The sequence below is a fragment of the Danio rerio genome, chromosome 12, assembly GCF_052040795.2.
Source record: "Danio rerio strain M-AB ecotype USA chromosome 12, GRCz13ab, whole genome shotgun sequence".
In the NCBI taxonomy this organism is placed as follows: Eukaryota; Metazoa; Chordata; class Actinopteri; order Cypriniformes; family Danionidae; genus Danio; species Danio rerio.
Window position 1 is genome coordinate 39,175,001 of NC_141032.1, and position 21,576 is coordinate 39,196,576.

The 21,576-nt window shown below is 37.0% G+C and overlaps 3 protein-coding genes and 1 long non-coding RNA gene across 4 annotated transcripts in view; 3 read left to right on the plus strand and 1 right to left on the minus strand.

Annotated features, from left to right (window-relative positions):
* LOC147834533 (uncharacterized) overlaps positions 1-6,437 on the plus strand; it is a 57,739-nt gene extending 51,302 nt beyond the window's left edge. The window contains exon 6 of the mRNA XM_087276839.1: positions 4,362-6,437. Coding sequence (XP_087132965.1) covers positions 4,362-4,475 — 114 coding nt within the window. The 3' untranslated portion in view covers positions 4,476-6,437. The remainder of the gene's footprint in view (positions 1-4,361) is intronic.
* Positions 1-21,576, plus strand: part of unk (unk zinc finger) — a 449,165-nt gene that overhangs the window by 264,795 nt on the left and 162,794 nt on the right. The gene's annotated exons all lie outside the window — the stretch shown is intronic.
* LOC147834534 (uncharacterized) overlaps positions 4,362-21,576 on the plus strand; it is a 128,030-nt gene continuing 110,815 nt past the window's right edge. The window contains exon 1 of the long non-coding RNA XR_015504390.1: positions 4,362-4,479. This is a non-coding gene — a long non-coding RNA (uncharacterized LOC147834534). The remainder of the gene's footprint in view (positions 4,480-21,576) is intronic.
* si:ch211-216b21.2 overlaps positions 6,033-21,576 on the minus strand; it is a 69,363-nt gene continuing 53,819 nt past the window's right edge. Inside the window, exon 2 of the mRNA XM_087276822.1 lies at positions 6,033-8,176. Within this exon, the coding sequence (XP_087132948.1) occupies positions 7,555-8,176 (622 nt within the window). The 3' untranslated portion in view covers positions 6,033-7,554. The remainder of the gene's footprint in view (positions 8,177-21,576) is intronic.

A 21,576-nucleotide genomic window follows, 5' to 3' on the forward strand; every position in this document is an offset into this window, starting at 1 on the left:
TCAATGCTTTTAAAACGGTACCGGTGCCAAAACGGTGCCTTAACCGATACTTTACAGCCACAAAATTATGTTGGATGAAAAATCTTTTATTTGACAAAATGTAAATAAAAATAATTTTAATAGGACAAATCTCCGCATTTCGCGATGCAGGCGTCTGTGGTCCTTTTAAGGTAATCAAAAATCACTGTTTACATGGTAGTCTATACTCTTAATCAGAATATTGTATTAATCATATTAAAATCGGAGATTTGGTGTCCATGTGCCCGATGATGTCGCAAGTTTTCAGAGACAGTGCCTTTAAGTTGATTCCATGAGCCCTCAAATGTGTCATTAAGTTTGACGCATACACACTCATTCACACTCATACATGGACAATTTAGCCTACCCAATTCACCTATACCATGTCTTTGGACTTGTGGGGGAAACCGGAGCACCCAGAGGAAACCCACACGAACACGGGAAGAACATGCAAACCCCACACAGAAGTGACTTCTTGCTGTGAGGCGACAGTGCTAACCACTGAGCCACTGTGTTTTATACTGTATGTATGAAAATAAACATCAGTGATTTAAGGCTGTCAAACATTCCAGTGTCTGTTAACCATATTAAATGTGCATAAGTTGAAAAATAATCTGTTCAATCTTTAGAAATGTACTTAAGAAAAACTTAATACAATACTCAATACAAACAGTAATAATGTAAACAAAAGTATGTCGTTTGCTTGCTTTTTTATTGAGAAATTTAGAAGCAGTTTCTGAGTAAAAATTATCATTATTATTTTGTTGTTGTAGCGTCACATGGCACAGTGGGTAACACAGTCATTTCACAGCAAGAAGGTTGCTGGTTTGAGCCTTGACTGGATCAGTTGGCATTTCTGTGTGGGGTTAGCATGTTCTCCCTGTGTTCGTGTGGTTTTCCTCTGGGGGGTCCGGTTTCCCCCACAAGTCCAAAGACGTGCTATAGGTAAATTGGGCAAGCTAAATTGTCTATAGTGCATATGTGTGAATGGGAGTGTATGGGTGTTTCCCAGTGATGGGTTGCAGCTGGAAGGGCATCCGCTGCGTAAAACATATGCTAGATAAGTTGGTAGTTAATTCCACTGTGGCAACCCCTGATTAATAAAGGGACTAAGCAGAAAAGAAAATGAATGAATGAGGTGTAACTTTCTTTGAGAGCAAACATAGTCTTTTTGAAGAGCTGCTGTTGCTTTTTTCCGTCAGAACAGTTGTGTCAGTATCCCAAGTGTCATAAATGGGACGTTTGCCTGTTCTCAAATTGGCCAATTTTGTCTTTCCAGTCTGGCACTTGAAAAGGAATGGCTCCGTAAACAACATACTTCCAGTCGGAGTGACAGCTGTTCATAAAATACCTCTTAATCAGATCTTAAAAGAAGCGGTCTGTTTCATGACAGGAACAAATGAGTCTATTAAACGCAGATTTTGATATGTTTACCCAGGGCGTTTGGCCTTGAGCTCTGCCTCGCTTTAAAAATCACTCGTTCTTTGTCTGGACTGTATACATGCACACGAAGATGAAACAGAACCCATCCGAGACGTGGGGCTGAAAAGCTCTTTTATTAATACAGGCTTTAGGCTGCGCTTTTGAGTCCTGTTTGCTCTGATGATTATGAAGATTAAGCAGGTTTTCTGAGATCCAGGGAAAACAAAGTCCAAATCTGTCTGATGGCCAACCGCAGGCACGATATGATGGCGGGAAAGTCTCATGAGTGAGTTGTAAAGACCACCGTCACTTTTTGGGCCCATTGATTCCCTCCAGTTTTTCATTTACATTGCATGACCTTTTAAATTAACTAAGCATGCAACGCATCTGAAAATACAATACTGAAAGACTTATTTTCTTCATCTAAACTTTGAATAACTAGATTTTAGTCTTTTGCTACTTTATCAACCAGAGGTTTTTGAAAACCATCGTTAGCCAACTAAGGTCGCAAGTTCTGTTGTTACATAATTGGTTGATTTGGCATTTCCCAAATCCGTCGTTCCAATTGACATTTGCAAACTGCATCGCAAAGTTGTATGTTTCCAATTACTCCTGATAAACTATAGTTAGAAGTATAGTTCCTGGTTGCTTTCTATTCCCAATTATCCCAATTATTAAAAATACTTTAGCATACCTCAGACTATTGACGGATGGGACTTTGTCAGAGCTTAACAGGAACTTTACAGTACACAGTTATAGGATCAGTTTTTTCCTCCATTTCACGTGCACGTAAGTGCGATTAAAATGGTTGCATCCTTGTTTTCTCTAGCTTGAAATTCTGTATTTAACTGTTCTGTTACTTGCAACCGCTTGTAGTGTATCTGGTTAACTCTTTATGTTCTCATATCGTCTAAAACCAGGTTGAAAAGTGAAGCGATTATGCTACCCACTTCGCCGCCCCGTCATCCCATTATAAGACAATGAAATTGTTTTTTGACCTTGCATGCATATCAGACTGTTGTTGGAGACCCCCAAAACCATAATATGACCTTTTACAATGCATAATAGGGGCTCTTAAAACCATGCCTGATACACACAGAACTAGAATGAACTTGCAATGAATGTGTGCTTGCTTCCATTGCCAGTAATCAATTTCTGCTCCATGTAATAAACATTTCCAATTAAATTTTTAAAATATTTATAAATGTGAAATCTGCAATAAAAAATTAGGCTATGAAATAAAGCTGCGAAAAAAGGAGTATACCAATAATTTGGGCTAAATTAAACAAATGTCCACTGATTAAATGTGATATTAAAAAGCGTTTATTTGCATATCACCAAGTTATTCGAGAAAATTGTACATCACACAAATCATTGCCGATATTCAATGATAGATGTATATTTTGACATATGGATTATTGCAAGTGTTTACGCACTTGTGGGCTCATTAGTACGTTCTCAATCCTTAAATTGGACCGCTTTATATAGATGTCGTTGATTAAGATTGTAATGCGGTTGAGTTGAACAGCTGGAACGGAGCCTGTGCGAAACCCAACCTGTGGAATTTAATTTTGACGCGAGTCAGGTTAACACACTGTTTAAGTTCATAATGAATACTGTCAGATTCCAGCCTGACTGCGGAGGCTCTTTTTAAACAAATACAGCGAGTGGATCGACGGGGCTCAAGGGAACGCAGATGAAAACGAAAACAAACCAAAGCCAAGGAAAGAAGGATTGCCGGTGGCTGTCAAGAGCCCTAAAGCCGTGATATATTTGCAAGTGATAAACCAAGAGAAGGAGAGAGATAAAGGTTGGGTTAAAAATCCAATTTTTGCTCGAGAGGGTTTTTTTTGCGCGTGGACCGTCCAAAATATCCATTCCATCCATGTATTGCTGATTCTCTTTCCAGCAGTGCTCAACAAACGCTCGTTAACCAGCCAAATTAGAAAAGCAAACTCCCGACAGGCTTCTGCACAATCCAGAAAATAATAAACCCACAATGAGGAGCATCTTCTGAGGGCCTCGGAGCATCCTGGACCAGAGACAGATAAGCTAAGACAATAAGACTGGATGGAGCGGCACCGATAGGACTGCGGCCAGCAGAGGATGAGGACCGCTGTCTGCTGCCACAGTCTTTAGCCTTTCTGGAGCCACTAAACACTTTGCATTTTGATTATTCCTCATAAAGTCATTTATGTAGCATTAACTAACAACTGAGTGTCATAATTCTAGACTAATATGCTTTGTATTGCATTGTAGGATTGCAAATAAACTCAAAGTCTGGGAAATGCTATGTAAAATAAATGTTTATTATTAAAAGTGTGCTTTATCCATTATCCAATTTATTCATTTGAATCCATTATTCAAATTTAATCAACGGAACTATAAAAGCATAATGTCACCGATAATAATGTAAAAACAAATTCGCTCTCTTTGTGCAGTACTTAAAGACTATTTGTGTAATTTCAGCATTATGCATAAAATCAACCCAGGCTTGTTTTGAAAACGTACCCCTATATACATTTCTGGTGAGCGCCAAATATGTCCCAGGAGCTATGTTTTTTGCAGCTTTTGTTTTCGCAAATCCACAAGAGGCCGATGTGTACTCTTTTTCAGATCTCAAATTTCTCTCACAAGTGCCATTTACTCCTGCTGTTCTTACGTAAATCTACCACAGATCGTTGTCAACTGACTGAATGACTGACTGGAGCAATTGACTGACCCACCCTCCTACTTCCTTAAACCCAACCAATAGTGTTTTCAAAAGCAGCAATTAACCCACCCACCCACTTTCCTAAAGCCAACCAACAGTTTTAATAAGTAATACAGAAAAAGAAAAGCCCTCGCCTGATTTTTTTACCACGCTTACAGATTTTACCACATACTCATCCTGTTATTTACTTGTTTATTTTATTTTTTAGCTTTTGCCATACCTGCTTTCTAGAACCGTTCTTCACCAAGTCCTCTCACCATCTCAAGTCCACCAACGTTCATGCTTCCGGACAAACTGGTTACAGCAGGAAAGCTGTCCATAGGGAGGTAAGCGGTTAGCTGGTAAGCACAAAAAGGAACGGCATTATACCGCCCCGTAGCATGTGTTTAGAAAGACAAAATGCAGCCATACGTACTTCTGGCTACTTTATTTGTGATCTCCATAAATGTATTTAGGCCTATGTTTTCAGAATGAACCTGTTGCACAAAATAATGATGCAGATTTTAAAGCAATTTAACTGTTTGATTTTAATAATTGAACAATTTCAATATTCCTCAAAGTCACTTATGTAGCATTAACTAACAACTGAGTGTAATGATTCTAGACTAATACGCATTGTATTGCATTGTATGATTGCTAATAGACTAGTCTGGTATTGTCTGGTCTGGTAACTGCTATTTATAAAAAACAATGGATTTGCTTTATAAAATCCATTATACAAATTAAATAAGCAGAACTATAAAAGCATGTCGTCACAGATAATAATGTAAAAACAAATTCATTCTCTTTGTACTGAAAGGCTGTTTGTCTAATTTTGGCATTATGCATAAAATTAACCCAGGCTCATTCCTGGAGAGCGCCAAATATGTCCCTGGAGCTACGTTTTTATTTTTTATTTAGCAGTTTTTGTTTTTGCAAATCCACCAGAGGCCACTGTGGATGCTTTAAATAAGATGTCAAATTTCTCTTGCGAGTGCCATTCACTCCTTTTGTTCTTGCTTAAATCAACCAGAGGCCGCTGTTGACTGACTGACTGACTAACCGATCAACTGACCCATCCTCCTCCTTCCAGCCAAAAGTTTTTAAAAACATTTCGAAAAAGAAAAGCTTTTCACAACGTTTTCAGATTTTCTGAAAACTCACACTGTTATTTATATTTTTATTTAGTTTTTTGGATTTTGTTTTTGTCTCTTTTGTATTTTGGACTCGAACCCCATCGTCGTGGTCAACTTCTCTCTATGTCTCAAGTTCGCCGATGTACATGGTGAGCTAACTGGACAAACTTATAAGTATGGGAAAGCTGTCCATACGAAGATAAGCGGTCAGCTGGTAAGCTCGAAAAAGGAACGGTGTTTTACTGCCTTGTAGAGTTCGTTTTAAAGACGAAATGCAGCTATAGATACTTATGGCTACTTTTTCGCAATCTCCAGAAATGTGTATAAAGCTACGTTTTCAGAATGAACCAGTTGCATAAAATAATGATGTAAATTTTAACAATTTAATTTTAATAATTGAACAATTTCAATACTCCTCATAAAGTCATTATGTAGCATTAACTAACAACCGAGTTTCTGAATTCTAGACTAATTCTAGGATTCTAGACTAATACACTGTATTGCATTGTAGGATTGCAAATAGAATCACAGTCTGGGAAATGCTATGTAAAAAAAAAAGTTTATTATTAAAAGTGTGCTTTATAAAATCCATTATTCAAATTAAATAAACAGAACTATAACAGCATAATGTCACTGATAATAAAGTTAAAACAAATCCACTCTCTACTTAAATGCTATTTGTGCAATTTCCGCATTATACATAAAACAATAATGCAAATTTTAAAGAAATATAACAATGGGAAATTACACAAATCACCTTTAAATTGAGTAAATCTGATCATTGTTTATTTTGTTGGGTGTTTCTCTCACTCATAAACACATTGTTCACCGGTTAACTGTAACTTTCACCATAGAAGTTGTAGACTTTCAGAAGCTTGCCATTAAGTCTCAGTTAGACATTTATTTGATTGTTGACCAAATTGACCAAAAAGTCAATTCAGTCATATTCTGCACATTTCCACAATAACAGCCCTGTTGTTATGGAATGAGAAATGTTTTTGAGATCCCACTCATATATTGTTTCCTATATAAATTTCATTATGAAAAACACTTTCTGTGAACTGAATGGTAAACATTTAAATGTGCACATTTCAACTTCAGACCACATTAAAGATTTCAGAAAATGCATTATGTTAAAATTCAAAGGAAATGATCCACCCTCCACAAGCAAAAAAAAAAAAAAAAAAAGGTGAAGAGAGGCATTTAGTGAAAATTATTAAAAATAGGTAAACTGTATATGTGTACTTAATTATTCTAAAATAAATAATCTTTTTAAAAAATACACTTATTTATATTGTTTTGATAATTTCTTTCAAATAATTTCAAAGGTAAATAAGCAGCTAGTTTGACTACATTAAATATGGCAGAAGGACTAAACTGATCTCCAACTAAAGACACAGTGGACAGTTCGTCCAAATGCATAGTTCTAAAGATCTCTTTAGCTTTCAGGTGTCTCTTGACCAAATTGAATGTTATTATTTGTTTGAATAGGTATTTTCAGTGGTTATCAGCTGATAGATTTGGGCCAGTAGGGGTCCTCTGAGGCTACTGTCATCATCCATCCACATGGTTAATAAGCTATACTAATAGAGAAGACTCCAGATCTGTTTTTAAACTACTGTGATGTTTGGGTTTAGGGTTGGGTTAGACATTAATAAAATACAAGTAATATGAAATGTAATAAATAATATAAATAATTATTGTTATTTATATATTGTTAATGACTTCCAGCCACAGCCATGTGTGATCTATAGCTGATTAACCTTGTGAATGGATGATAACAGACTTCTGAGCCTAGTAGTAGGTGCAGAAGGCCCCTATTGGTCAAAATCTGTCAGCTGATAACCAATCATAACCAATTCAATCGAGTGATACCATTCAAATCGGCTGTCTCTTGTAGGTCCTTTTGTGGTATTGCTGTTTAAATGTCAAAAAATTGCCAATTCCTGATTGGGTAACACAAGAGTTAATGTCAACAAAGGTAACATCTGACCTTCTTTTCATCTGCTTTATCAAAATGTAAGGAGTTACATTGTCACCTTTAAATCTGGAATCTAACTAAGTTCTGGAACCGTAATGGCAGTGTGAACACATTTACATTTGATTTCTACATCTGCTCGAAGTGTTCTGTGCCAAACTTGAGTTGAATGTGGGCGTTTTTGTAACTTTCCACAGTCAGATTGGACCACTCTTTCTTGGAGACAAGAACTGTTATCAAGTTGTTGCTGGTGAGGTCACAGTAAGGTTGTTTCTCCCGACATTCAGGGTCTATCTCATAGTCTACTGTTAGTCATCCCAACCAAATTTCCTGCCTGTCATCTGATAGAACTTCATGTTGAAAGGCTTGTAGAAGTCTCGAAGTCTCTGCACGATCTCCGGGTCAATGTTTGGATGGGTTCGCCCTTTGGTTTTACCCAGGCAATGGGGTTTGCTGCTGCCCTCTGCCTTTTTGAGACAAGGGAAGCCCTTGGTCTGGTTGAAGTAGAAGTGTTTGTCTGTGATGATCCTCTTCAGGCCTAAGAAGTCCTGCACGCGGCCCAGTTCTCCAGCCGGGTCGCTGATCAGCCTCTCTCCACTCACAAACAGGATCTGGCTCATGGGGAAGAACTGCAGCCAGTTGTCCAGGTGTTTGGCGTAGATGCCGATCTGAATGGCGCTCCACGAGGTGTCAATCAACCCTGTAGTCCTGTTTTTGAATGTCAGGCTCTCAAAAGTAGGAATGTCAGGCTTCTTAGACAGAGTTTGTGTGTAGTCAGAGATGGCTCTTGTGACGGGGTCCCGGACAACCACTATCAGCTTGGTGTCACGGGACATGGCGTAGATCCTGGACGGAGCTTCTCGAGTGACAAAGTAGCTTGGTGTTTTCTCCATGGTGATCTGGCCCTCCAGGGTCTTCGGCATCAGGTCCCTGTACAGAAAGAGAAAGAGAATTATAGGAGCAGGTTTTTGCTACATTCTGGTTCCATGAAGAACAGTTAAAATAAATCACTTATTGAAACCTACCTATTGAACTATTAAAAATATACTTTTATACTGTTTTTAATTCTATCAATGATTCCATGAACTACATTTAACATCTTTAATGGCCTGTTTCCACTGAGTGGTAGGGTATAGTTCAGTTCGGTACGCTTTTATGGCTGTTTCTACTGTCAAAAGGTACCAAAAAGCAAACCGTATCATACCACTTTTTGGATATTGGTACAAAAGCGCCATTTTTAAATACAAAGCTGAGACATTACAACGTAATAATATAAACATGTAACAATGAGCCATGCTTGACCTGAGCTTGATTTGATTTGATTTATGTATTTTTCGAACAGAAATATCATACATAAAGTATCATTTACAAAAATACATTTTAACATAGTCGAAAATGGAGTGGGATGAAGCACAAGCTTATTATTTTCCCACACCATTAATACACACATCCTTTGTCTATTACTTAAACTTAGTTCTTCTTTTACAAATCTCTTCTTTTTACATGAGACATATTTTATATGTCTGATTCCATTTGTACCTTTATATTTTGTAACATAGACCCAAAAAATACATAGTACTGCAAAGAGCATTAATTAAAATTGTATCACACCTTTCTCATTTTATTCTTTTTCAATCACTTTCATCATTAATTTATGTTAACAATATATATTTATACAACTTTTTAAATTGATTATTATCCTGACATTGTTTGAGAGTCTGATCTAGACTGTTCCATAATTTCCCACTACAGACAGAAATACACAACCTCCTACCTCCTCCTTGTTCTTCTCTCAGATTATATCCCCCTAGTCTTTCTTCAAAAATTTTTCGTATGCATTTCGGATGTAATTTATTCCTAGGTTTAAACATAAATTGTGCTGTTTTAAATTTAACTAAATCATTGAACTTAAGTATCTTCAATTAATTTTTTTTTTTTATTTGTATGCTCCAAATACTCCACATGTTCTATCAGTCGAATGACTTTTTCTGCATTGTACATAAGGATCGTTAATTAGATTTATATGTATCCCTCCAAATTTCAACCCAATAACTCATATATGGCAACATAAGCTTGTTAAATACATTGATTTTTTTGTCTAGGAAAAATCTTGCTTTTTACACTATTGCTACAGTTTTGACTGATTTTGATATCTCATTTATTTGCTGTTTTCAACTAATTTGATGATCTAATCCAACACCAAGAAACTTAATTGCATATACTCTTTTATAACGAACTTGTAGCTTAACGAAATTTTTGAGCTCATGATAATAATGTGCATGGGATTATTGATGTGCTTCTGACATTTGATTCTTTAAGAAACTGACAAACGCGTGAGTGACGCAAGAAGAAACAGACGAGAAGCCCAACAAAACAAAGGAGCAAATGTTTCTTTCAGCAACCTAAAACATGAACAAACTACCATGTTTAACTATTATCATCACCTTTTGGACTATTATGAACTTGGAAATGACAGAATTACCCTCTAACAAGATGTTACATGTGCTGGTGAAGAATAAAGAAACAGACTGTAGGCTATATGTTGCTTGTTGTTTCTGAACCCAAATAAGGATAAAGGCCCGTGCACACCGGGACACTATTTGCTCGCAATTTCCATCGACGTTTAACGCCTCATGACTAAATAAAGGGCGGCAATGTGATCGTGCACATCAACAAGCAAAATGGCAGGCCTAAAGGGTGTCAGAAGCTTAAAGTTGTGTAGCGCCATCTAACAACAAGGAGTGATTTTGCATACTCTTCTGCTCGACGCTAGTGAAAATCGATGCAGGGGTACCAATCTTGGTCCAGGGGGCCGGTGTACCTGCAGGGTTTAGCTCAACCTTTGCCTCAAGGCACCAGCCTTGGTGTTTCAAGTATACCTAAGAGCTTGATTAGCTTGTTCAGGTGTAATTGACGGTTGGAGCTAAAATCTGCAGGACGCCAGCCCTCCAGGAAGTTTGGTGACCCCTGCTTAAATGAATACTGTGTGTAGTTTATCTGTAATTGTACATTGGTACCCTTTTGGCAGTGGAAATGCAAGCCTGATAAAGGTGACCCATACCGACCCGTATAGTACTGTACTGTACCACTCAGTGGAAACGGGCCATTAAATAAATGTTTTCATAGTAACATTTTTAACATCCTTTTAGAACTTTTCCATTACAATATTATTTGGGCAATCTAAAATGGTTCTTGTATGAAATTGCTGCAAACCCCCTTTGAACAGATTTCATATTGCCTTTTTTTTTTGTAATTTTACAGCATTTTGTCTGTGTCTAAAGCTTTGTGCTTTTCTTTTTTGTGTGCAGTTGACCTCTGTTCATCTCTGAGAGGATGAATGCTTTTCTCCGAAGCTCTTAGTGCCAATCAAGGCTCCATTAGACCATCAAGCAGTGACCCCAACATCACATGACACCAGATACGTTTGCTATTTTATTAGGTTTCTTCCCAAGTAGAGTTATTGATAAAGCAAATTAATATCCAAAACTTCAAAAAGGCTGAAGCAAAATATGTTGGCTTTTATCTTAGTTCTCCTTTAGGAAAAATAGGCCTTAATTTGTGTCCATTACAAGTCAGCAAGGGCAGTATTTAGCTGGTGATTTTTGTCCTGTGCTTTACGTTCTAGCTCTGTCATATCTTAAAGAGGAAGAATGGAGTGTAATTTGTTTGTCCGCGCCACTCTCACTCTCTCTTCCCACCACTCTCTAGTGCCTTCAGGACACTGACCTGAACCAAAGAGGATAAAAGCAGTGGATTAATGATTTACAGCACTCCACTCCACCATTTAGAGCCTCATAAGCCCCGTTCGCTTCAGATTCAGCCCAAGTGCAGTATGCAGCCTTCAATTATTTATCTCCCTCCACCGGGGGGGTTTAGGCCCTGACAAAATGGCCTCCCTCAACCCCCGATGGTGGTTTATGGGCTGTAATGGCATTAGCGGGCTGGGGGTCAGCAGCTTCAGATAGCCCTTCAGGTCACCATTTTTCATTGGCAATTGTTTTTTCATGTCACATGCCACCACAAATTCATGCCTCCAGATAAAAAAATAAGAGCCCGGTGGCTTTCCAGCATGTGGCAGTGAGTGTTTATGTGCAGTGCAGCTGGTCTGTTTCGCTCAACTGAACACCACAGGTTGCTGATTGAGTCCGTTTTTGCAGCACTTCTACAGATGGAAGAAGATTCTAGAGCATGAATTAAGGTGGTGATGTAACACGAGGCAAACCTTTTTGCATATTAATTGCTTGTTTTTCTATTTTAGCTGGTGTTTTAAGTGACTTTGCTCATGCTTATCAGAGAGCCAGCCTTCCAAAAGTTATCTGGTGTAAAGTGTTTTGATCATCACAACTGTTGATAGATTGCAACAATTATCAGCCAGGAAAACTAAAATCCCAGGTACTACCTGTGGCTGTTGATGTGAATACCACGCTAGTCTCAGAGAGAAAAGGGAAAGACATGATAGAACCAGGCCTGGGAGATTTTATGTTGTTCTGTTTATGCTGTAGGTCAGGGATGTTCAGCTCTGTTCCTGGAGATCTACCTTCCTACAGAGTTCAGCTGCAACCTTGATCAAACGCATAAGTCTTTAATGACCAAGTGCTCTACTTTGTTGGTTTAAGACGCGGTCACACTGCCTAGACTTCAATTTCTACTCATGCAAATGCGGCAGATGGGAAACGTGAGCTCGTGTGACAAGTTTTCCATGTCGCTGCATAGGAAAGTTCAAGCTTGGCGAACTCTGACCTGCATAATTGCTTGTGAAGCTCTGCACAAGACTTTTGGCCAGCGGAGAAATTAAAATGGTTGTGCCCAACTGAGTCTGGTTCTCTCAAGGTTTTTTTTCTTCACTCCCATCAGGTGAAGTTTTTTTTCCCTCTCCGCTGTCGCCTCTGCCTCGCATGGTTCAGGATTGGTAGAGCTACGCATCGATGAATTTGCTCTTCAGTGTTTGAACTCTCAGTAATGATTAAATCACACTGAACTGAGCTAAACTGAACTGAACCTAAACACTAAAACCTGAACCACACTGTTCCAGTTACTGACCATTTATGTGAAGCTGCTTTGACACAATCTACATTGTAAAAGCGCTATACAAATAAAGCTGAATTGAATTGAATTGAATAATTGCATCAGGTGATTGCGGGAGACCATAGAGGATCAAAGCATGACCTGTCTGTACAGAAATGTACAATTTAAAGCAATCGCTCGCTTTTTGACCTCTAATCATCTTGTTTAATTCCACCCCTTTTCACAGCATCATACAACAGAATTTCGCAAACTCTTAACTCTAGCATGACCACGACTTTAGTTGTGTTTGATCTGGGTTGGAGTTAACTCTGCAGGAAGGTATCTTCAAATAATATTTTCTTTGATCAAATAAAAATGTAATGTCGGCGCCAACAGCCTAGTGGTTAGTGCGTCAACACATAGCACCCAAGTCCTCGCAGCGACCCGAGTTCGATTCCAGGCTCGAGGTCCTTTCCCGATCCTTCGCCTATCTCTGTTCCCCACACATTCCTGTCTGTCAGTCTCCACTGTCCTATCAATAAAGTTAAAACCCCTTAAAAAATAAAATTAAATAAAAATGTATTGGTTTACTATTTTTTGTTTACTTCTTCTCTATACCTTGAATTACATTATATTGGTGCTAAAACCAAGGATGGAGGGACATTTTGTTGGCAAACTCTCGCTGATTAGGAATATTTTTGGTGCAGATGTGGAATGATGGAGAAGAGTCTGCCATCATAGATGCTTGAGGCTGCTAGTGCTGAAAGTTTGGATGGATGGACTTGATGCCATTACCTTGAGACCAGAACTTGCTTTGGGAACAAGCAGAAGTGTGCCTATTTACAGAGCTTCACCTCTGCCCACTCCGGTCTTGAGTTCCACTGAGGAGCTCCAGAATGATAACCTAAGTCTAATAAGGACAAAAAAAAGCTATTTTGCATTGCTGTTTTGTTTATGTAGCAGTGATCCTTTACCCATTATCAGCTAACTTCATTGACACTGATCACAATATAATTTTCAATTCAAATGTATTAAGAAATATCAATAATTAAGTAATAACTCAGTTATGTTGTGTTCACACTAGAGTTTTTTGAAATTCTGTTGTACTGCACTGTGAAAAGGGGTGGATTAAACAAGATTAGACATTTAAAAAAGCAAGTGATTGGTCCATGTTTTAAATTCCTGTCCAGAGAGGTCATGTTTTGATCTTCGATTAGTCTCACGCAATCATGTGAAGCGATTTCCCAGGTCAGAGTTTACCAAACTTGAACTTTTCAATGCAGTGAACTGCAAACTTGTCGCATGAGCTTGTGTTTCTGCTCTGACACATTCTCGTGCGTATGAATGTAAGTCTATGGGGGGAAAAGTCAAGTGTGACCGCAGCTTAACAATCCAAAGCTTGTACGTTGAGTTCTGTATTTCAACGAGTGCCCTGTTAAACAGGCTTAACTTTTATAAAGCCACATCCTACTTCCCTATACTTTAGAACTTTTTAATAAGCATGTCTTGTGTGCAAAAATGTAGGCAAAATAACAAAGCTAAATTTTTTTTATAAGCATTATTGTCCATTTTAAATACACCCAGTGAAATTGTGAATCTACTTCTATGCCTGTGCATATTTTGTTTGAGCAAGTTTGTTGAATACATAAATTCACGACGCTGTGTTTCTAAACATTGCATCAGTACAACTTGCAAAAAACGGCACGTATGAGATGTATAATTCACAGGGTGATTTAACCATGTAAACAATTAAAAACAAAAGCCAAGTCAGTTCCACCTGTGGTGATGTGACTAATTATTGATGTTTAGATACCTGGTGGCCAGGTGATGCTGATGTCGCACTATATAGTGCAGGTCATGAGGCCATCAGGGACAACCTTCATACATGCCAAAGTGAACAACATTGCCTCTTTAATGAAATAGACATGAGCTTGGGCCAGTAGTGGCATTTATATTTAATAAGGTACAACCGTCTTGTTGTCAAGGTAAAAAAAAAAAAAAAAAAAACCTGAAAGAAACTACTCTGTAGAACTGCATAGTCTAACTAATGACAACTTTAGACAAAACTTTATATTTTAAATTACAATTATTTTATGAGTTTATTTGTTGAATTTCTCTATTCTACAGTTGAAGTCATAATTGTTAACCCCCCAGCCCCCCCACCCCCCATTTTAAAGGATAGAAGATTTATTCTAAACATTATAGTTTTAATAGCTAAAGTCTTATAGCTGGTTTATTTTGTCTTTGTTATGATGACAGTACATACTATTTTACTAGATGTTTATCAAGATACTAGTATTCAGCTTAAAGTGACCTTCATGGCCCGTTTCCACTACGTTGTACAGTATGGGTCACCGGCTTGCGTTTCCACTGCCGAAACGGTACAAATGGGCGTGCTGTACGACAGGAAGTTTTCATCGACGACTTTCTCGCTAAAGGAAATGTCAAAGTAAAGCTATACGGGTCGTTCACAAAGAGAAGCACTTCACACTAAACAAATACTTTAGACACATAAATACTTGTATATAAATGTTCATTACTAACCTTTCTATGAACATTATTTGATTGTAACTGCAGATTAATTATGCGAAATAGCGAAATAACCTACTGTAACGTCTGCAATTATATAAAATAAATAAATAAATGCAACATATATGAACACATACAGACCCTTACAGTTTCTGATCTGTTACCAATTACAGAAAGAGTACACACAGCATACATTTAGTCCTTATTTGGGTTCAAAAACAACACTTAACATATAGCCTACAGAAACCTCTCATCTGTGTCTTCAATTTTCACCAGCACATGTAACCTCTTGTTAGAAAGTTTTCCATCGTTCCTGAGTTCATAATAGTCCAAAAACTGATGAAAATATTTAACACTAGAACTGCCATGGGGTCAATTTTGCCCGTCACTGTTATTCAAATGCACACAACAGACTTTCAATAAAACATTCAAGCCTCCCAGTCATTGACTTTTGCTGAAATTGCCTTATTTATAATTCCCAGATATTAAAAATTGTTTAGATACAAATAGATTAAAAAGCGGGACATTTATACTGGCGCCAGTGTGGGACAAATTTACCCACTATAAAAAATTATTTATGCACTGCTTATGTTTAAAATTACTTTCCAATGACTTTCACTTTCAATTTCACTCAATGAATTAGTGGTTATAATAAATGAATAAAGTCACAATGACTAAAAGAAGGCGATTTTAGAGCTATTAAAAATGCAAAATGCAATGATTGATAGAAAGTCTGGAGAAACAAGTTATGCATTAGAGTATGATAGCTCATTTAGATATTTTAACCTACTCATAACATAATAATCTTGTTATCCTGAAATGATAATTTCTTTAAAGTCTAGACACTTTTTTTTAACCGTTGCGAAAGACAGTGAAACAGTATGTTTGTTTTTTAATTTGTGCTGGGTAAAATTTTCCCGCACTGGCGATTTTAGGTGAAAAGCAACCTCCAGCGGTTCTAGTGTTAAACGTGGCAGTTTGTTCATTTTTTAAGTTGCTAAAAGAATTATTTGCTCCTTTGTTTTTTCCGGCTTTTCCTTTGTTTTTTCTTGCTACACTCTCACGTTTGTCCATTTCTGAAAGTAGCAGAAGCACTAATAATCATGCACACGTTATCATGAGCTCAAGAAGTTCGTTATTTTAAATATAGCCTATATGCGAGGGATTGTTAGCTCTAGAGAAAGTGAAACCGCCCACACTTTTAGACGGCCTCGTAAAACAAAATCAGGACATGGCAGATTTTGTTCTTCTTGGCTTTGTGGCTGTTCACCAAGACTACGACAAGGTGTGTTTGAGCTCGGGTCGACCAGGCCATTAACAGCTTAATTAGGCAAGTTTGGGCAATCAGGCAAATCATTGTATAAAGATGTTTGTTTTGTTATGTATATATATATATATGTATATATATATTGGTTAAGGGGCTAAAAATAGTGACATCAAAATGTTTTTTAAAAAAATTCAAAACTGCTTTTATTCTATCTGAAATAATAAAAAAACAAAGTAATGGTGAACATTTTTGACGTCAATTGTAAATGTGTTTCAAAAAAGAAAGGAACACGATGTCAAAATATTCCTTTTTAGGGTGCACAAGCCCTTTATGAAGCTAAGAAATGAGTAAAACGTCGGAATCCTCTTTTGGGATGCGATTGTTTGAAATAAAACAGCAGGCGGGATAAATCTTTGTTCTGTCACAGCACAAGGCCATTTCTCAGACATTAGAGCCCGCAGAGAGTTTAAAAGTTAAACAAACTCTTGTGTGCTTATAAGTCTCGAATGATAAAAGCACAAGAAAGAGGGAACAGGGAGATCTGGGAAGACGAGCGAAAAACATGACTGACAGCTTTCACAGCTTTACCGTTCTCTGAGGGACAGTATAAAAGGGAGGGTGTGACTGAAAGAATACTTCCCCCCATTTCTCTGGCAGGAGAAAGTGAGGCTTTTTCTAACAGATGTTTATTGGCGGCGCAAATGATGTAACACTTGAAGTAGCTTTGCCTCTGAGCACAAGTGATTTACAGTCCTTTCAGAGCAGTGTTTGATGTCTTCTTCACGCTGTAAGAATATGACTCCCTGTGCACACATAGGGCTGTTTCATACACACTGAAAGCCTCAGCCATTAAACACATCCGGTTCATTGCAGGGTCCGACACGTAGAGATCCAGCTGAAGAATATCAGCCAAATGCTTTGTCTCATATTCAGACAATCACCTTTACAGTGATGGGTTGACCAGAAATGTTAAACTCTGTCATCATTCAGTGACCTGCTTGATATTTTGCTGTTAAACATACCCAAAAGTTTGTTTAAACACTCACCGGCCACTTTATTAGGTACACCTGCTCGTTAATGCAAATTTCTAATTAGCCAATTACATGGCAGCAACTCAATGCATTTAGGCATGTAGACATGGTCAAGACAAGCTACTGCAGTGCAAACCAGTATCAGATGGGGGAGAAAGGGTTATTTAAGTGACTTAGAATGTGGCATGGTTGTTGGTACCAGACTGGCTGGTCTAAGTATTTCAGAAACTGCAGATCTAACTGCAGATCTAAATTTTCATGCACAACTATGTCTACAGAGTTTACAGAGAATGGTCTTAAAAAAGAAAATATCCAGTGAGCGGCATTTCTGTGGGCACAAATGCCTTGTTGATGTCAGAGGAGAATGGCCAGACTGGTTCGAGCTGATTGAAAGGCAAAAGTAACCACTCGTTACAATGCACAACACATCAAACCTTGAGGCGGATGGGCTACAGCAGCAGAAAACCACACCGGGTGCCACTCCTGTCAGCTAAAAACAGGAAACTACGACTACAATTTGCACACGCTCACCAAAATTGGACAGTAGAAGATTGAAAAAACGTTGACTGGTCTGATGAGTCTTGATTTCTGCTGTGACATTCGGATGTTAGGGTCAGAATAAGGCATCAACAACATGAAAGCATGGATCCATCCTGCCTTGTATCAACGGTTCAGGCTGGTGGTGGTGGTGTAATGACCACAGCATACCTAAGTATTGTTGCTGACCATGTCTATTCCTTTAAGACCACAGTGTACCTGTCTTCTGATGGCTACTTTATGCAAAATAACGTGCCATGTCATAAAGCACGAATCATCTCAAACTGGTTTCTTAAACATGACAATGAGTTCACTGTACTCAAATGGCCTCCACAGTCACCAGAGCTCAATCCAATACAGTGCCTTTGCGATGTGATGGAATGGGAGATTCGCATCATGTCAATATAGATCGAAATTATCTTAGAAATATTTCCAGTATACCTTGTTGAATCTATGCCATGAAGGATTAAAGCAGTTCTGACGGCAAAACGGGGTCCAATCGGGTACTAGTAATGTGTACCTAATAAAGTGTTCGGTGAGTGTATATGGTAAAATTGCTGTTTAAAGTCTTAACTAGGTTAATTAGCTTAACAAGGCAAGTTTGGGTAATCAGGCAAATTATTGTATAACAGTGGTTTGATCTATAGACAAAATATATACATATTGCTTAAGGGGGCCTCAAATATTGATCTTAAAATAATTAAAAAAACTAAATACTAAAAATAAAAACTGTTTTTATTCTAGTGAAAACAAAACAAACAAGTCTTTGTCCAGAGGAAAAAATATAGGAAATACTGTGAAAAATTCCTTGCTCTGTTAAACATCATTTGGGAAATATGTGATAAAAAATATCATAGGAGGGTGAATAATTTTGACCTCAACTGTATATATTAAATGATTGATTTTCAGATTAATATTTTACCAAAACGGATAAAAATCTAAATTAATATAAATACTTTATTATAAACTATTTTATTATGCTTTTGTAAATATTTTGAAGCTTGAAAACTGTGCTTTTGTGCTCCACAGAAAAGAGTCGGATGAGTTATGACTGCATGAATGTAAGTAAATGATGCCAATTTATTAACTTTTTTTTTTAAATTAAGTGACCTATACCTTTAAGCAAAGCAAATGGGTGTATACATACTGTAGTATCTTTATGTGGAATTTATGAAGAAAAAAATATTTTGGCACTATGGCGGATTATCCAAATCCATTCAACCTTTTCTTAAAGCATTCTGCTCCATTTGTGTTTAATGCAAACGAACTGCTGCCAAGCAACTCGCTTCATATAAGAGCAGATTTACGTCTTCCTCGCTGTAGCACAAGTGTGGTGTTCAGGGACTGACGGAGGGCATGACGAGTCAAACGGCCGCTAATCGCCAAAAGCACAAGGGTACAGAGGCCACAGAGCAGCAGATTCATGTCTCCCCACAGAGAGGTAAAGCACCCATAAATATCACACACAACTCCACACTGGCAAGCAGAGCAGATAATTGTCATCTAATTGGCTCAATATTTCTAGCCTTTGGCCAGACAGTCTCTTTCTCTTCTTCTTTCTCTTTTCCCTCAGTAGAGGTCAAAGGAATGTGTGCGTGAGATTTACAGTCTGTGCGGGTCTGTGTGTTTTCAAATAATATACATTTAACCACCACTGTCTGACTTTGTGACCCCATCAGCCAGTGTTTTAAGTAACCTCAGGAATCTACCTTTTTCCTACAACCCATGATGCTTTTGCAAAAAATATGGGGGTAACTTTGGTTTATTATAATAAATAAAATTTATATAAACCTGAAATAACCTAAAATCATGGTTTACTTGCATATCAATCACTCAGCATTACAAGTAAACCACATTTACAAGACTTTACTAAGAAATCAGTTTATTGGTCACACTTTACAATAGGGTTCTATTAGTTAAAGTGTTTACTAACAAAAAATAAGAATGAACAATACTTGTACAGCATTTATTAACTTGTAATATTTACTAATGCATTATTAACATGTGAAGTTGTGCTTGTCATCCACAGTTAATACAGATAGAGTTCATGATAACAAACAATGATTGGCTTTATTTTCATTAACTAATGTTGTCGAAGATTAATAAATCTTCCAATAAATGAACTTGTACTATCAGAATTTTGAGGAAATCAGTCGGCCAGTATATTGACTCTGTTTATTGTTTTCCAATTAAAAATGTTTCCTAAATTCTCATGCAGTATAACTATAAACTCTGGTCAAAAAACGGCGTTGCTCCATCTTTCTTTCTTTTACATTCGCATATATCATAATATAACTGAAAACAGTCCAATGAAGGTGGAGCAAACCATCACAAACAAAGGAGTAGGGGTGAAATCAGTCAATGTACGCAATTAGGAATATAAACATGTAAACTGTATGTGTATTTGAGCACTATTAATAAACTATTTTAAATCAAATTATGAATCTTAAAGAATGTATCATTGTATGTTAGTAACAGATAGAACCTTTTTGTGAAGTGTTACCATTTTCCCGTAGTGAATATACTAATTTGTGTATCTAAGTCTTAAGTATTCCATTTGTTTTGTTTGTCAAACACATAAAAACCAAAGAGTATTGCAGCATGTCAGTGGGAATCTTACAACTCATGTATTATTCTTTCAAGATGGAGCATTTTGATTTTAGCGCTTGTGATTTTTCTGATTTTGGGTCAGAGTTTGCAATATTTTTTCTGCTCTCTTACTGCAAAGTTTTTGCTTAAATCTGAACTAAAGACGCATTCCTGTCATTTATCGCACATTCACTTTAATAAACCTACAGAAAGCAGATTAATTTGTTTATATCATGGATGAAATTAGAATAAGCATCAAAAATCTAGGTGTGAAGATTGATTTATGCTTAAATGGATTCATGTTTGGATGACAACATGTGTTGTTGGCTTATTAATCATAATTGGGTTAAGAATATAAATAGTCCAAAAAAAAAATTAACACTTAGAACAATGTTTCATTCTCCTCACAATTCATCCATAGAATATTAAAAGTCAGTTGATCAAAATTAATAAATTAATTTCAGCATAGTTGAGTCTTTCCACAGAAATATTACAGACATATATTGGTTATTGCTATACTGATGAGAATACAAAGATAAAACTATCTGGAAGAACAAATATATATATATATATATATATATATATATATATATATATATATATATATATATATATATAGTTTAGTTTTTTTTGCCACATACTTATTATTCAAAATGATATGTTTCAGTTTTTTAAATGAAAGTTCCCCAAACTGGAAGTGATTTAAAATGTAGATGAGGGATATTCGAATATGTGTATGCAGAAGCTAATCAATGTTGAAGGACAGCAGAGCAGGTGAATGCTGGAAATGATACGTTTCCACTCAGAGATCAGTCAACCATCAAGAAGGCTCTTGCTGTTGAAAACCTCCATGGCAAAAGCATCGCAAGCTGTTATTGTGTGTGACGTCTGAAGGTAGATTGTGTTGTTTGAAATTCTCACAGTTTAGTTTAAAAACAATTGTAGTTTGTTATCTATGTATGTATTTATGTATAAACTGCTCAAAAAATTAAAGGTCACACTTAAACAACACAATGTAACTCCAAGTCAATCACCCTTCTGTGAAATCGGACTGCCCGCTTGGGATCAACATTTCAAATTGACTTCCATGAGTTAATAATTGTGATTTCTATTGATAATTTTTGTGTGATTTTGTTGTCAGCACATTTAACTATGTAAAAAACAAAGCATTTGATAACAATGTTTCATTCACTTAGATCTAGGATGTGATATTGTAGTGTTTCCTTAAATTGTTGGAGCAGTGTATATTCTGAATCTCACCTTTTAGAAAAAAAAGTTTATTTTACTTAATGCAAAGTCTAACATTGAGTGATTGCTCAAGCACTTTGGGTTGTACTAGAGGAATGGAGTCACTGTATTATTCCCATTAAATA